The sequence below is a fragment of the Cystoisospora suis genome (assembly GCF_002600585.1).
Source record: "Cystoisospora suis strain Wien I chromosome Unknown contig_848, whole genome shotgun sequence".
NCBI lineage: Eukaryota > Apicomplexa > Conoidasida > Eucoccidiorida > Sarcocystidae > Cystoisospora > Cystoisospora suis.
Window position 1 is genome coordinate 1 of NW_027153649.1, and position 16,376 is coordinate 16,376.

The 16,376-nt window shown below is 48.2% G+C and overlaps 2 protein-coding genes across 2 annotated transcripts; both read right to left on the reverse strand.

Moving 5' to 3' along the window:
* Window positions 1–686: 686 nt before the first annotated feature.
* Window positions 687–5,271, reverse strand: CSUI_002036 (brix domain containing protein). Its single transcript, XM_068062238.1, has 5 exons — window positions 4,607–5,271; window positions 3,431–3,625; window positions 2,316–2,431; window positions 1,560–1,785; window positions 687–981 (listed from the first exon to the last, which is right to left on the reverse strand). Exons 1-5 carry the CDS (start codon window positions 4,842–4,844, stop codon window positions 800–802), a joined length of 957 nt encoding a protein of 318 aa, XP_067925781.1. The 5' UTR covers window positions 4,845–5,271; the 3' UTR covers window positions 687–799.
* A 2,382-nt stretch (window positions 5,272–7,653) lies between these two features.
* On the reverse strand, window positions 7,654–14,666 carry CSUI_002037 (uncharacterized protein). The gene is made up of 7 exons (XM_068062239.1): window positions 13,045–14,666; window positions 11,862–12,320; window positions 11,549–11,673; window positions 10,583–10,632; window positions 10,116–10,190; window positions 9,317–9,381; window positions 7,654–8,500 (listed from the first exon to the last, which is right to left on the reverse strand). The coding sequence occupies exons 1-7, from the start codon at window positions 13,870–13,872 to the stop codon at window positions 8,405–8,407; spliced, it is 1,698 nt and encodes a 565-aa protein (XP_067925782.1). The 5' UTR covers window positions 13,873–14,666; the 3' UTR covers window positions 7,654–8,404.
* Window positions 14,667–16,376: the final 1,710 nt, after the last annotated feature.

The following is a 16,376-nucleotide window of genomic DNA, read 5'->3' on the forward strand; positions in this document are numbered from 1 at the left end:
GGAAAGAGATTAAGAAAAAGAGAGACCAGATTCTCCGATCTCCGTCTTTGGTTAATGAAAAGAAGTATCTCTCTAGGGAACGTAGAAGGAACGAACGATCTTTCCATACTTCCCTACGCACTTACAGCTTACGGAAACAAAACAAGGTCATCTTTGGGGCTGTAGCATGAATAACTCTGTCTGAATACCCCCTCTCCTTTTCCTGCTACAGTGGTTTCTCCTGGTCGCTCAACTAGCTCGAATACTTGGTCTGGCACATCAATGAAATGGAGACTGAGAGAGAAAGAAAGAGAGAAGNNAAGGAGACGACCGTAGATTGTCTCTCTCTCTCTCTTAAAGAGTTCAAGCTGACTGGTATAGTCGTGATGGTGAGAGGTTCACGCATGGTAGATGCAGCTGATGGATGGACATCAGAGTTTACCTGTATGTATACACTCGTGAGGTAGAAATAGAGAGAGAGAAGAAAAGAAGGGTAAGAGGGTTCAAGAAAACCACGTTAACTATCGGAAGATAGGAAATTGTATTAGGCCTGTTTTCCTGAAGCCGAGAATGTGGTCTCCATCATTGCTGTAAGAGAGATTAGTCCTTCTGTTTCAAAACCTTTCTTCATGCAGTTCTTTGAAAGATGAGGTAGAGAACAGCTGTCTATCAAGATAGAAGAGAAACGGAAGATCAGAGTGCGGAAGATGAAAGTCATCTATACAAGGTAGGCACAGTTTTGGCATACACATGTTTACATATGTACACATATGGATATATATACTTTGGGAACGCAGTACGATCAAGATCATTAGTCATATCATTCCGTAAGAGCAGCTTTAGGTTTGTTGAAGAAAGGTCGTAGTGACCATTCTGTTTCGACGTCCTTCATCTCCGCAGTTCCGAGATCTATCCGATATGGCTTGAGGGTAAAGCGAGGTCCGACTTCTACAAGCTCCAAGCGGCCTGACTTGTCTCCTTCTTGATCACTACTTTCCTCTTCTGAAGTAGAAAAGAGCGGACAAATCAATACGCCAGGTGTTTCCACACCACACACCCCACCATATCCGGTGTGTATGTACACCACCTACCCCACCATATCCGGTGTGTATGTACACCACATACCCCACCATGTCCGAGGTCCATGTATACCACACGTCTCCCCAAACGCCAGATGTATGTACGCCATACCACATCATGTTCCAGTACACCACGCCTCACCCTTTTCCAGGTCTAAGTACACCATGCTCCACCCCATACGCCGCGTGTATGTGCACTGTACCTTACCATACTCCAGCTGTATGTACACCATACCCTACTATACGCCAGGTGGATGTACACCACCTTACCATTCGCCAGGTAGATGTACACCACCTTACCATTCGCCAGGTGTATGTACACCATACCATATCACAGGCCAAGTGTATGTACACCACACCTTACCGCACCGCGAACAGCTACCTAGGTCCTCCTACTATACTGTTCCGCCACCGTCACAGATATATACATATAAGGTGAGGCTTCGACTATATAAAGAGTGGAAACCTGGTAAGTCGGCTTTGAGAAAGTCGATTTCTTACCTGCTTGTGACGTTGAAGAGTCGATACCGGGAGTACTGGAACGAGACTTCTTCCTTTCATTCTTGGTCCAGGTGTAATGTCTAAAATGGATTTCATCAGAGACATTGATGAAAGCTTGTACTCGCTGCGTAGTTGGATTAGCAGGGGGATAAAGATACTTGAGAATGTTTGTCACTCTCTGTCCTGTTTTAGAAGTGAAATTATGGAAGACGAGGTGTGGCGCAGCCTGAAAGCCGAGCATATCATTCCATAGTACGACCAAGGAAGAGATAAGTTCAAACGTTTGTTTTGTACGACTGGACTTATCCTCTCTTCCCTTTTTCTGGTGCTGAAAAGGAGGAACATGTTCACACGGCTGAGTTCTATACTTTCTCTCTGCGGGCGACGAAACAGACTCCGTCTGCTGTGGTACAGGGTGTATACGGACAGACAGGACTCTCTTTTGTAACTTGATAGGACATCAGAAGCAGGAAGATGCTGTTCTCTCCTACTGTCAGATGTCTTCAACAGGAAGAAACAGAAGAAGATCTGTCTCCTATTCTCTTTCTTTCGTCTCTCATTGAGCTGCGCGATGCTTGCGGAAGAAGAAAAAGAAAACACCAAGAGGTATACCTAACCAATGAAGATACATCCTTCTCTTCCGGAAGAGAGAGAGACGTACGAACTAAGCAAACCTTTCGTTCTCTCCTCTCGCAGTTTCTCCGTTGAAGCTGCATCTCTGGAGCTGTCAATCGATATCATCTTTTGTCGTCTTACCTCAGACATATTGACGGGTTTCTCTGGTAGATCATGACGTAGTGCAACGTTACTGAGGGAGAAGTGAGCTGCTGGGCCATGAGGTAAATGACATACTACCATCGCATCTGGCTGACCTGGGAGGAAGACAGAAAGAAAGGATAGGAAACACGAAGAAAAAGCAGATTAAGAGGCATTCACCTTACCATGTATCCCGTCTAAACAGCCTTTATACAAGGTGTCCATATATATATATATATATACGTATGGATACCGGAAGAAAGAAAAAGATGTATTTGATATTCTCCTGGAAAGGTAGAAATCTGACAGTCGCGACACCGTACGGATCTACTTGCGGGCGCATACATATAAAGATATAGATATATAGATATATATATGTTCATCACATCTGGGCTTCTCACTACTTACACCTATAAGTACCCCATGCATATATTTACGTAGACATGCATCAATACAAAGAGGGTGTGAGAGGCCTGGATCATCTCTGAGAGAAGCCATCGATATTTGTATACCTGAAACAAGCTGTCTGTTGTTCGTCGTCTTATTACTATCATTATTTTCTATGAGACAGAGAGACATCCAGTGCTTCCCTCGCTCCTTCTCTCCCTCCCACTTCACGTGCATGTTTCCGCAGACGTGGGGACAGTATAATCGATAAGAAGAAACGACAAAGACAGATAGGAAGAACGGAGTACAATGAATGTTAGTACAAAGAAGAAGAAGAATATGAAAATGAGGTTGCAAAATTACGACCATCGGAACTCTCGATTCTTTACTTAACCCGGAGAAACCTTCGATACGTGCTAGACTGGTAAGTCTCCTCCGTTCTCGAAGTCTACGAGTCTAGTTAGTTTTCACGCATGAAAGTCATCGTCCTTTATCGTCACCATCGGCATATATATATATATATATGTAGGGTTTGAATCTTTTAGATATGAAGATACATGAATAAATATATACATAAGCATATATGCATGTTGTACGGGTGCATAAGATGTATGATTTTTGTACCTGGCGTTCCTTGTGTCTGTTGGTTTGGATGGAGAGGGAGGAACGAGAGAGAAGAAAGAGAGGGACGCATGTGTGATAAATATATAGCATGCAGACATTCATACCTCGATGTTCATGGATGATGAGAAGATCTGTAACATTATTGCTTCGACAGAGTTCTACGAGATCGGCAACGACATATCCTCCTCTATTGATTCGCTGGCTATTAGGGATCAGAAGCCTCAGCTCTTTAACAAACTGCTGAAGACGGCTTGATGGATTACGTGACGTTGTTAAGACAACCTTCGGATCTTCTACACCTGGAAAAGAATAAACCAGCCCCAGGAGGATAGAGAGATAGATCGACTAAAGATAGACAGATAAAAAAGATAGATAGACGAAAGAGAGGTAGAGGGACAGACAGATAGATGGACAGATAGGCAGGTTGACTGAGAGTGGACAGACGCACATACAATGTACCGATTGATATGTATGGCTAGATGAAGAGTTATGAGAAAGAAGAATAGCAAATCAAAAGAAAGGCTTCACTGTCCAAGATCAAAGTCTTTCTACTGCACCCGCATCGGCAGTGGTACGCGTGTGATAAAAAGAAGAACAATCTTCCTCAGGACAGGAGGCACCCTAGACGTAGAAGAAGAACGGTTTTGAGATGCTTCAGTCAGGTCGTAGAGAAGGAAGGAATCGCACTCAATCTCCAGCTACCAAGATATAGATGGATATGTACACACGTACACACTGACCACATGCACGTAACAACACGTGTACCTGATAAAGATAAATCTCGACATATGAGAAGGTGATGAGCGCTAATCCACACAGAGATGTGAAGGAACTTTCCTTCGCTTATGCAAAGAGATTCCGATACCAAAGTATCTTCTCAACTTTTTGAAAAAGATGAAGAAAGGAAGAGGTATGAGAGGTGTACTACATCTTCGGCCGGTAGAATGGTGCATCACGTCGTCTTCTCTCTTGCCTCTCTTTCTGATTGATAGATAGATAGATAAGCTCCTCTGTTCTCTCAGCTATCTCCTCTCTTACAATGGCATCAATCCATTCATGAGTACAGCTAGATCTCCCAGCATCCCATAGGACCCGTCTCGCAAGAGCGCGGCGGCTCTCGGAGGTGTCTGTATGTCTCCCCTACGGAAGATTCTTGTCATAAGCAAAGAGACGGTGATAGATAGATAGATAGATATTGTCGCAGGCATATGTACCATTCGAAGAAGAAGAGAGATACTGCGTGTATGGACATCTTTGTCAAGCAGATCGGTAGAAGATACCTGCATAAGCGTATTCATCATCGATATGAGAAGAAACATTAGCTGTATTAGCATCTTCTAAATCAAGTGTCGAGAAGAGCTTCTGTCCTTCAACACCACGTAAGTCAGATGGGACGGGCTTTCCGCTCTCTAAAGCATCTTTGAGTCGTCGTTTTCGATCCGCTAGGAGTCTTTCCTTCTCTTCAACTGCTTTCCTGAAGAGATATTCTTTACGAAGCCTAACAGTACGTCTCAACATTGTGGGAGATGGAGCGATGGGAAAGAAAGAGAGAAAGAAAAAGTCCTGGTGTTTCAGATGTACTGTGTTCACAGTTTTCTCTCGTCCGAAGAGGGAAGAATAGGAAAGTCCCTGAAGATTTAACGAGGAACGACGGAGTGAAAGATGAAGAAGAGAGATGAAGCTGGGAGAAACACACAGCGAACGGCAGGACGAAAGGTAGAGCGGCTTGGTAGATTGAGTGAGTTTGCAGAGGTGATTGAAAGGAAGAATGCTTGAGCGACTCCTTCCTCATATGTTAGACGGGCACTCGATCCTCTGAGATGCTTATATTATTGCCACTGTCTCTCTCCCTCCTTGTCATCGCGAAAGGACAGCTAGAGCGAAAAACGTCAACGGAGAAGAAACGAGGTTTAACACAGTTGCAGTAGGTTGTGTAAGATTAGAGTCCCACCTTGGAATTTTCTTTTACTACGCAGATCTCCCCTCGATTTGAAATATTGAATCGGTTTCACGCATGCATGCGGCGAGTAAGAACGAAATTCATCTCTTTGCATGCGCGTCGATAGACCGCTCTGACAGAGCCCTTGGGGAAGCGGGCCCATCTCTAGTAACAAGAACAGAATCGGAAAGAAGCGAAACGTCTCTAGAGGTCAATCGTTTCTTCGTACGTAGTGAACCCCAAGGCTCTCAAATCTCTCTTCATTCTTCTGCTTTGAGGCCTCGGCAAGTCGGGGGCCGCAATTCAGCACGTAAATGCGTACTACTGCTAGGAAAGAAAATCCAGAGTGAGCAGGAAGCCGCGTGGGTGCTGTCGCGTTTTCGCGAAATCGGATGGAATAAAAGGACCCAGTAAGGATTCGGCATTTTGTCCACGCCTTCTTGCTCTGAAACGTATGAGGATGTGAGCAGCCCTGGCGAACACGATTGTCAGACGGGCTCCCATAGCTCTTGTTGGTAGGGAACGTGTTTCCTCTCATCGGCGGTGCTCGTATGAGCGTTAGGAATCGATATGCAAGAAAAAAAAAGGACACACTTCCACTGCATAAGAGGTCTGAACTAGAAACCGAAAAGACGTAGTGTACTTCTTTTTCCAGGCAGGTGAAGCAACAAAGCGGTAGTTCACACATTGGGGTTTGAGCGGATTTGCGACAGCAGGAGTCTCAAGCGGGTTCCAAGAATGGCAGCCAGAATCTCCATTCCTGCGTCCTCAGTGTCTGGAGTCCCGCCTCCAAGTCTGGTGGCTTGAAAGCCTCAGAAAACTAACCGGGCGTCCTCTACATTCAGGTTGACGGCTTGAAGGGCGCGTGGCTCGTCTGTACTTCACAGACCGTAGGCAGTGACCACATGCATACGCCTTTCACCACCACCATGCTTAGCCTCGCGGGGTTGCGCAGATACACTGGAAAACAGCGTGCTAAACACCGGCAAAAAAGGGTTGAGGAAGAAAGCGAATAAATAGGGACCACCGCCGAGTTTCAGCAGTGGGTATGGCTCACTTAATCTCGGGTGCAGCTGCCTCCAGGGCCCTGTGTAATTTCTACACGTCAAGGAGGGCTGCTGGGCAGTTGCTGTGCGAGGCTAACCCCCAGGTGATCTCGACCTGCTCCGGAGGTCTCCAGCAGTTCGTAAATGCCGGCGTCTCAAGAGACGCTTCCCGGACAGACACCCTCAACCAGAACACTGGGTCGTCCTCCCGTTGCTAAGCCAGCACCTCTGCGGTCTCTTGGGTCGTGTAGAGAACTCCTCAACCTCCCCTCCATAAAGGTCGCCAAAGAAGCTTTCGGCGGCAGTCGCAGGTGAGCAGAAATAATCATATTTCTCTAAGAGAAGGGACCAAGAAAACGGAAGTAGAAAGTTACCTTGAGGAGCCTATATCAGCGGAGATGGGTGAGCGGCGGATCTCTTACCGAGCACCGTGTCAGTTGAGACGGCTAGCTCGCGACTGAGGCGAAGCCGGTGATATCGCTCAGAGGCGCCGTCTGATCTTTCCTGTGCGTTGATGGTGTCTTAAACACTACGGAGAAAGGCAAGCTTAACGAGTCAATAAGAAGACTTTTGCTTTTCAAGTCAGTGGAGACCAGAATACAGGAGGCTCTAGAAGGTAGTACCGGAGCTCGTGGACTGTATACTGCTGCATCCGTACACTTCACTCGCCAAGGAGAACCCTTTGAACGAACACTGTATGAGATGCTTTGCGTCTGGTGCTCTGACTCTTTCGCCTTCTGCGTCTGACTCTACGCAACAGCACTATGCACTTCAAAGGACAGGTCTATAGCTATACACTTCTATCAATTGACTAGACGCAGGGCTGACCCTGAATCTGTCTACCTTTCCTCCTATCTCTATATATAGGTGGGCACCTACGGCTACGCGGTGTGCGTGAGCCTTCGGTGACCTCCCGTTCTGGTACAGTGTTACCTTTTTCTTTTCACAACTATCGATGACCACCCACCTAACTGAGCTGTGTTGTGGAAACAAGAGTCCCCACTGACATCCATATCCCACCTCGGGACACTCGTCCTCTTCAAAAAGAGTTGATCAGACAACCACACCCGCTCATGAGCCACATCTGTCCATACACCATAACTCCTTTGCCAGCGACGCCCTCTTCCTCTTGTTCCTAGGGTGCCAGCACGAAGCCGTCGCCCCCTGTAGTATCAATTTTCTTGTTTATTTGGCTTCTTCACTCGATTCAGTCTTTTCGTTCGTACTGGAACAACCACGTTTGTTTCTACGTTTACCTACCCTACCTACCAAGAACCTCTTACTTGCTGTGCAGGACGAAAACCATACAGCGGAGAGACGAGGACTTCCGCATATCGCACAGACAAACCAACATCACTAAAGATGAGAGAAATCACGTGAAACTTTTCTTTCTTTTCTCTTCACTCGCACGTTTTAGACAGTTCTACGGAAGCTCAAGCCCAAGGTGCCTCCCTCAACAGTCTCGACACATATTTAGGCGCGTTGTTTGTGTAACTCCTCCCTTCTCTTTATATCAGACAGCGCTGTCTGGGATGGCTGGGACGAGATATTGATACATCTCTTCAAGAAGTCTAAGCTACTCGGGTGTAACATCGGCAGGAGGAAAAGACGTGTGTGTATGTGTGAGTGAAAGACAGACCAACATGTGAAAATCATCTCGCGAAAAATCGGCAAAGAAAAAAAAAAAAAAGACGGAGAGAAACCGACGATCAAGTCTTTCTTCCTCGTAAGCCAAAAGAGTTGAACAAACAAAAACAAAGAGACACCGGTTGCCTTCGACTGGGCTCGAGAAGGTGGCACCGTCCATCCACAGATACTGCCGCCTTCCCGAGCATTTCTCCAACCTCTCCCCCACTCTTTGTCTCTTCAAATCACAGAGGTCTACTGTTGAATTCGACGGCGTATGGAACCGGAGTTACCTCCTCTATACCTTTGTACTGACGATGATTCCCAACGGTTAGGTGAGGAGCTTTCCTCCTCTAGGCAGTTTACTTGTCCGTGTGTTTGGACTTGTTGAAAACTTCTGGAGAAAACTCAGTAGGATTCAGAAGAAGAGAGAATACCATTTGGAGTTGTCTTAGAGTAAAAGATGCTTAGAAGGCTCGATCCATGTATCTGCTTCCTAAGGAGTAGAGCATATACAAGGCTACAACCGTTCCGATGAACCCTGGGCCCACTCTATGCCAATGCTGTACACATGCCACAAAAACGAGGACAAGACTTGAGCACACATAGCAGATTATCAGAGCAGATCTAAGAACATGTATGATGGTGTGGTGGAGAGACCGAGACATGAGAGATGAGAAAGATTTAGGAACATCCCTGTCGTTGAGATGGACAAACAGGGAAATGAGAGATGGGAAAGACCGACAGAGATTTGAAGGGGAGAACGGTGCCTGCTACGAGAGAGAGCAAACACAAATGTTGACATTGAATTGTCTTCCTGCATCTTTCTAGCTTTCTCGTGATCGGAATCCGTCCTCTCACGAGCGCTGACATGCTCAAGACAGGTACGTACAGGGCTACCTGCTGCAGCTACCGGAGAGCTTGCCTGGTTCTTTTCTTTGTCATGATGGCTGATCGCAGACTTCTTGAAGTGGCTTGTGTTTCCACTACTGAGATATAACTCGGAATGTCATGGCCGACGAAATGAAGTGGACGTCTGACATCCAGTTCAGTTTCTCAGTCTTTGGATAACTCTAGACTGGGGGGGTAGATGAAGGGTGATATTTGTGGGAAGCGATGATAATTACCGACAAGAGAAGACCTGTTGTCTTTCAACAACACAATGATGATCAACATACACCGCTAACCTAACTAAGCCTTTACCTGTCGCAGCTACACACTTCCCATCAATGTGCCTACAACTACTTGCCTTTGTACGTATGTAGATCCGATGGATCTGAGAGGAGAATCAGTCCGACTGAGCACGCCTGTCACTGGTATCAACGAGAGAAGAGGATCACGAATGAGTGGTTCCTCTCAGATCAATTGAGAAGACTGACCTCACTAGCCATGCCGACAAAGAGCAGGAAACATAGAAGAGGCCCAATGAAGTACTTCAGCTTATCTAGAAAGGGAGAACACATAACACCACACCAAAGACTTGCAAGGACATAACCACTATGTTCAGGAGAAAACTCTCTCTCTCTCTCTTTTCTTGACGAAGAGCGCTGCTCCATCGCACGCATGCCAAGCAAATAGCGGCCCCCCAAGAGACGAAAGAGAGAAACAAATAGAGTGTAGAATATTTCCTACATACGGGATGGCATAGAGACAACCACAGTGCCATCGAGAAGGGTCACTTTCTCTAACGAATGCGTTACTTCCGCCCCCCAGGCTGGCGAAAACCTAACACTCTGGACTTTCCTCTCTTTCCCAAGTACCGGCGTGCACGCCCTTCAACAACTGCCGTACTCGGAGCGGAGATCAAGCAAGCAAGAAAGGAGCTAGGCAAAGCGGGACGGATGCACGAGCAGTTGAACTACTGAAGGGACACAAACGTCATTCCTTTGAGACAAAAAATCATCTGAACGTCCTCAAGTCTCACTACCTCCGTCTGCCTGTCTGTCCCCGTGCCGTTTCACTATTCTAAAGATGTCTGGCTCATTAGCATAGAGCGTATCAGTAGTCCGAGATAGGTCCTCTGTATAAGCTGGCTGTCTACTCCATTGGCTGTGTGTGTAGGCGTGCGACACATCAGTAGACAGCAAGAATGTCTACCACGAGAAAGAGATGAAATAAGAATCCAAAATAAGGAGGCATCTCAGCTGTAAAACAGCTTCGTTTGGTGAGTGTTCTTACGGCTTCTATTTCCAAGAGAAAAGATCGGCGTCCAGAAAGCTGCTGTCTTTGCTCCGATCGATCCTAACAACACCGCTGTATAAGATCGAAAATCATCATACAACGCACAGAACAAAGAGAAATGGCTACAATAAGGGTTGAAGATCTCTCTCTTCCCTGATAGTCTCCTCAATGCCTATCCTGTTACATGTCTCTAAACGGTGGGTTCACATGCTATCCACTGCAAGAATCGTCCGTCTGATACAATCGTGAATGAGAAAAACAGAAATGAAGAGCAGTCGGATTGAGCAATGAGATAAAACTCTGCTGTAGTCGGAGCAATAGACTTCCCACTGACGAAGGAAAACTTCTATACTCGATAGTGGCGGTCTGGTCATACATCAAAGACAGAAGAACATACAGGAGATCCGACGGTTTTCAATCAAGTAACTTCAGTCGTTTGCGGTGTGTGAGGAATTCATTCTTACTTCGCTCAGTGCAGGTGACTGCGTAGAGAGTAGGGCCACCTAGTTGCATCCTAAAATCAAACGAAGAGAGAGGGGAGTCGATCCTTTCTTCCGGACCACACCCGTCCTCCTTTCATGCGGACCACACCTGTCGTCCTTCTTGGTCTCAAGGACAGAAGGCATACACTGCTAGAAAGAGAGGATTTGCTAGATATACCCATGACAACTAGGAAGGCAGATCGAGAGCTGGCGATCTTCCATTACCAGAGAGGGGAGGTTGAAGGGACAGCAGAGAAGAGAAGGACGCACGTATACTGCGGGGGAGAAGAGCATGAAGAATGAAAGGAGCCAACAGACAAGTTTCAGTGAAGCCATGAACTCATCGAGAACAGAAGAAAGTCAATAGGCTGGAAGACAATGAAATAGCCGAAGAGCAGACACTAAAAACTGATCCATGTATAATCTCAAGCAGAAGATAAAGAGAAATAGATTCATAAAGTGCTTGAGTAAGGGACTCACCCCCCGATGCTCAGTTGACCATGCAACAGGAAAAAGCAACTTCAGCGAGGAGAGAATAGAATAGGAAGAAAAGAGATAAGACCAATCAATAACTACTACGCAATGACATATGTCTTTGGTAGGTCAGCCATACAGATTGGTGGTATGCATGTGTGCGGGTGTGGGTGTGCACGGCGCTTCCGCTAGATGACGGTAGGCTTCTCTATACTCTCCTGAGAGAGAGAAACAACGAAATTGGAGTGACTCATGCATTCCCGTTCAATTAGATTCTCTCTAGACTTCCATCTACAGCTGAAAGGACTTTCGCCGAAACCCCCGGCTCGGTCCCCCCTATCAGCGCGGCCTTTGAAACGGCAGCCAGGCCAGGGTATAGAACCACAGAGAAATGAAAGGTCAAAAGAATCAAGAGAAGAAAGGTCGCACAGAAGAACTGAGAGAAGGAGGAGAAAAACACAGAGATGAGCTTACATGATTTGTCGAGGATCAGAAAGGAGAGCTCGGATAGGGGGCATTGAAACAAAGGAGAAGGGAAGATATGCAAATGCCAGCATTGCCACTGCTCCTGTGAGAAGGACGCGAAATCTCAAAGGTGTCTGAAGAAAGGATAGAGGATGCACAACATGAAGGAATACACCTTTCTTGCTCCTCACTCAGAAAGAAACACTGACCGACCAGTCAGACGAAGCTAAGAAGAAGAGCAGCGCCAGCACAATTAGGACACTGGAGTTTCTACAGACAGAAAAGGAGAAACCGAAGCAAATAGGATGAAAGAGATACTTACTCTTAGGGCGTCGACGACTGTTTCCGCGGCTCGAGCATAATTCCAAAGGATACCTGCAATTGCCATACCCCCGACAACAGCTATAGAGAAACCTCCGATAGTCCAAGTAACGGCATCGGTGGTAGCGCCAGAGGGGGGAGAATAAGGTACGAAGAAGAAACCTCCTGTCATCTCAGGGTCCGTAGAAGGTGCAGATACAGAGAGTTTGCTTCCTAAAGCTAACCATGCCATAGCAATAGACGCAGCTCCCGCTGACCCTGAGAGACCCTGGAGAGGAGAAACACTTGAAGCAAGCGCTGCTAGAGCAGCAGAAAGACCAGCGGAGACGAGTAGGAGGAGGTCATTCGGGGGGGGTGAGAACAAGAAGAGAAAGAACGCCAAAACCGACGTCACACTGCGGATATGGACAGGTGCAGGAAACTGAATAGAAGGGTCTCCAAACATACTGCTGTGAACAACCTGTTGTCAGAACAACAGAGACAACAGAGACAAGACAAAAAGCGAAAAGGGACGTAATGCGTCAGGGAAACAACTTTGGTTTCGATGTGAAGAACACATCGGTGCGCATGAGAAAGAGACTTAAGTCAGGACCGGGACCCTGGAGGCCCTATGGTATATACACATGTCATTATAGATGGTATAAGTTGAAGGCATACACAGCCTGCCTATCAGGGAGAGACACGGTGATTACCAGCAATTCCCAGCTGTAATGGATATATCGAGCATCTCGAGTGACCACTGTACGAATCTACTTCAATACATGAACAGACGAGGAAGGCTCCTACAGTGAACGTAGGTCGGTGGGTAGGTATGCGTGGCTCGGTCTTAGAATGCCAACCCCTCTTTCGAGACCTGTGAGGTAGCTCGCGTCTAAAGACGACAAGGGCAACAAAGGGGAAGAGGGAGAAAAGTACAGGTGAGAGAACAACTGAACGCTGGATGCACCTCGGGATTAACGGCGACACTTTGTCATCCATGGTGCATTCAGCAGTGGGGAGAGAAAGAGAATGGCAAGAAGAGGAGAGCTGTACAAGCACGGGAAGCAGAGAACGGAGACATATCATGAGAGCAGTCAAGGAGCTCGAAGGGTGAACGAGCTGGCATGTAGGGAAGTCAGTTGGCCTTCGGGACTCCTCAGCTCGCAGGGGGAGTACAGGGTGTCTCTGCCGTCTGATGGACTTACCGGGTCATACAGAAAGACAAGCAACGAGAGAGCGTAGATAGCTCCTTCAATGCCGATGTACCGGAACGAAGCTGCTGCTGCTGTAGGAGAGATCTGAGCAACCAGCCATGTCATAAAGACAGCTGGCATGTATAGACAGATGAAGACAGCGGTCAGGGTTCTCAGGCCCGGATGACGTGGTGCAGGTGTCTGTGGAGCTGCTACAGAGAATCCACGGCCCTCCTGGAAATGCAAGTAGATATATGAACTGCATGAATAGAGAAGAAAGGGGCCGGCGGTCAGCCAGAAGACAAGAGAACTTGGCGAGAGAAAGAAGGGATGAAGAAGAAAGCGCATCAGGGGTGAATATGAGCCGTCAGCAGGATAGATGATGGATAGAAAAGAAGAAGAGGGACCGGAAGTTTTCTCATGGGTGAGAAAAAAAGCTGGAGAGAGAAAGATGTCTTTGTATGTGACAACAACACCAGATGCAGAGACGGGGGTTTCACCGAGAAGAGGCGGGAGTAGACGAAAGAAGAAGAGCGAGACGAATGGGGTAATTAGACAGTAGAAAGGAGGATGAAAAAGCGCAGCTGAAAGAGACTGTGGAAAAAAATGCTGTAAAGTAGCGAGATGTAGCCGGAAGGCGCGAATGGACGCAGAGATAGAAAGACCGGGGGAAGTACGCGAGTGAGAACTGATCGCATGGAAACATACGAATAAAACAAGAAGAGGAAAGAAGATATAGAGAAGCTGGGAAGGAGAAGAAAAGAGTACAGATACTGCGGGAGCCTGCTGCCTCTCGAGTGCACCAAGCTGTGCACCGAGGGACAGTCCTACGTCTTGCATTGTGATGATACTTCCAGCTTAAGAAAACTGAAAAGGTTGGATATGGTTGGGTAAGTTCTTCGGAAGAGAGAAAGGAGAGGGAGCAAAGAAGGGAGACAGGAAGGAGACCAAAGAAGCGAATCGCTCCTGAGGTCGCTGACAGAAAAAACGGACTATCTACCGACAGGAATCCGCGATGTGTGAGACGCAACCTACGGACCGGCCTAGGCAAACTGGAGACAGGAATAAGATCTCTAGTCATTCATTCCGTGACCGCTGCATGTGTACCGAAGAATGAAGCTTTCCATGTAGACACGTGTCATGCTCAAGCTTTCTTTTTTATAGCAAAAAAAGAAAGCTGAACGACCACCGACGGTAGACATCCGGGCGACAGTGTTAGAGACTGTGCAACCAACAACCGGCAGAACGCGGAGATACTGCCCTCTTACCCTTCTTTAGCAAAGCAAAAGATTGTCCCGAAGAGCGCTAAAGGGGCTGTCAGAGAGAGAGGGGGGAATAGGGAACGGTGACGACACGGACAACCGAACAAGAAACAATAGCTGCTGAAAAAAGAGATTAACTCAGCCTTCAATATGAGAGAAGAACTGACTACATCGCCACGGCGTAAGACTCGTTTCTGTGAAAAAGTGAAACAGATGAAGGTGATATGGAACAGGTACATGAGACCAAGCCTTGCTTTGGCGGGGTCCTGCAGTGGTGTTGTGGTGAACTAACGGAGCCAACGTATCTCCGTCTTACCGCTATTAGCATGAAGACATTCTTCCCTGTACAGCCCTGAAGAAAAACGAGCCAGCTGCAAAGCATAGACGACACTCATAGATGTCCGTGTGCGTTCCCGTGTGCCCTGTTGAGGAGGTCCTCCGACGGGAAGGAGACCGAAAAGACTCGAGCTGCTGGGGGCCTTCGAGAGACTGGCCACGAGCATTGCATGCGCCTCAATCGGTTCCTTCGTTGGTCATGCAGCTGTGGTGAGATCGATCGCTTCTCCTTTAGAGCTGCTTCGTTTCTTTTTACGTTCGGTGATGCCAATTGAAGAGCCGGGGTAACGCGGTCCCGAGTTTGGCGTCGGGCAAGACAGTTCTCTCTTCTTGTTCTGCACACGGGGAACCTGTCCATCAGCGTGTCCTGACATCCCCGCATTACTGTTCGCCTCTCTCCGTCCAAGACTATGGGCACTTTTCCCTCGCTGTTCCACTGTCTGATCCTCTACTGCTTGATTGCGCCCCCCCTCCTCCACTTCTGAGAGCTTCGCGCCCTTCGGCCCTTGTTTCACTTCGTTGCCGCCCCCTCTGTCCCGACCTTTCTGATGTAAGCCCTTGTTCTTGCCAAGCTTGTGGTCGCGGGGAAGCCTGGACAGCTGCGGACACCTTCCTGGCGCCCGGACGTCTAGCAGGTGTTTTCTACTGCATCCGACAAGCTGGCCCATATTTGTGTATGCTCCGAGGGCGGCGTTTCCACTTCAGTCATACTCCTCACCACCTTCAGTGGAACCTCGACGGACCCCGCCGGCTAGTAATCCAAAGCACGACACTTCCGGGGGGCGGAGTTGGTAGCACATCACCATTTCGCAGCAAACATGACACCGTACTCCGGATGTACCACGGACGCGTGAAGATTTGGCTGCCCTGCAACCTGCAGTACCCGCCGTGTGCGTCCGGGAAGCCAGCCTGTGTGCTTTGCCTTCTCACACCGGAACCGCCGAGGGCTCATATGCGCCACAGGGCCCCTCGCCTCACACGAGCCGCGAGTTTTTCCGTACGCTTCTCGGTAGCTCTCCTGCGTTGCCTGTTCGTCCCAGGGGGACAAGCGTGCTCCCAAGCGGGCCCGCAAGAACTTCCGGTTTTCACCTTGAAATCAAGGGCCGCAGCAAAACTTGAAGACACTCCTACGGCCGCGCTCTGTTCTACGAACTGTTACGCTGCGTGCCACGGCCACGAGTAACAAGAGATGGCGTCGCGCATCGAGCAGAACTTGAGTATTGGTATCTTGACCCTGTCTTGAACAGCAAGAGTTCGCCTCACAATAAGAGTAGCGCAGTCTGGTCTCGGCAGTCTCTCAAGGGGACAGGACAGCGACCCCCTCGCACACAGCTCACTCCCGTCACCACGCTACTCTCGCTTCAAAATCCGTGGAAGAGATGTGTCACGGTAACGGAAACAGTATTACCCCGGCGGAGTGCTGTCCGTTCTGACGATTCGCGGCACCTTTCCGCCGCACCCGTTCACGGGGCTACGGCCGAAATGGGGGCGGGCAGAGCGGGTGGTTCCATATGCATGGACCTAGTAGCACTCTCCACAACGCCCGACTCTCCTAGTACAGTGTAAGTCTGCAACTAGACAGATAGCGGTCTCCCAGAGGGGCGCGACGAATTTCAGAGTTCACGACGCAAGCACAAAAGGAACGAACTGAAACAACACGGACCGGCACCGCCATGGTTGCCTCGTGTCTCCCCGGAGCCGGCCTCCGTCGAGACAGCCACCACGTCGCACCGGCCGCGGCGAGTT

Excerpts from the sequence above, each read along its gene's own strand:
- CSUI_002036 (XM_068062238.1), bottom strand. The coding sequence starts at position 4,844 with ATGTTGAGACGTACTGTTAGGCTTCGTAAAGAATATCTCTTCAGGAAA. Across the intron at positions 2,432-3,430 it reads CATCATCCATGAACATCGAG|GTCAGCCAGATGCGATGGTA; the intron begins GTATGAATGTCT and ends TCTTCCTCCCAG. Across the intron at positions 982-1,559 it reads CTCTTCAACGTCACAAGCAG|AAGAGGAAAGTAGTGATCAA; the intron begins GTAAGAAATCGA and ends TTTCTACTTCAG.
- CSUI_002037 (XM_068062239.1), bottom strand. The coding sequence starts at position 13,872 with ATGCAAGACGTAGGACTGTCCCTCGGTGCACAGCTTGGTGCACTCGAG. Across the intron at positions 12,321-13,044 it reads TTGTCTTTCTGTATGACCCG|GTTGTTCACAGCAGTATGTT; the intron begins GTAAGTCCATCA and ends TTCTGACAACAG. Across the intron at positions 10,191-10,582 it reads AGTCACCTGCACTGAGCGAA|CGGTGTTGTTAGGATCGATC; the intron begins GTAAGAATGAAT and ends GATCTTATACAG.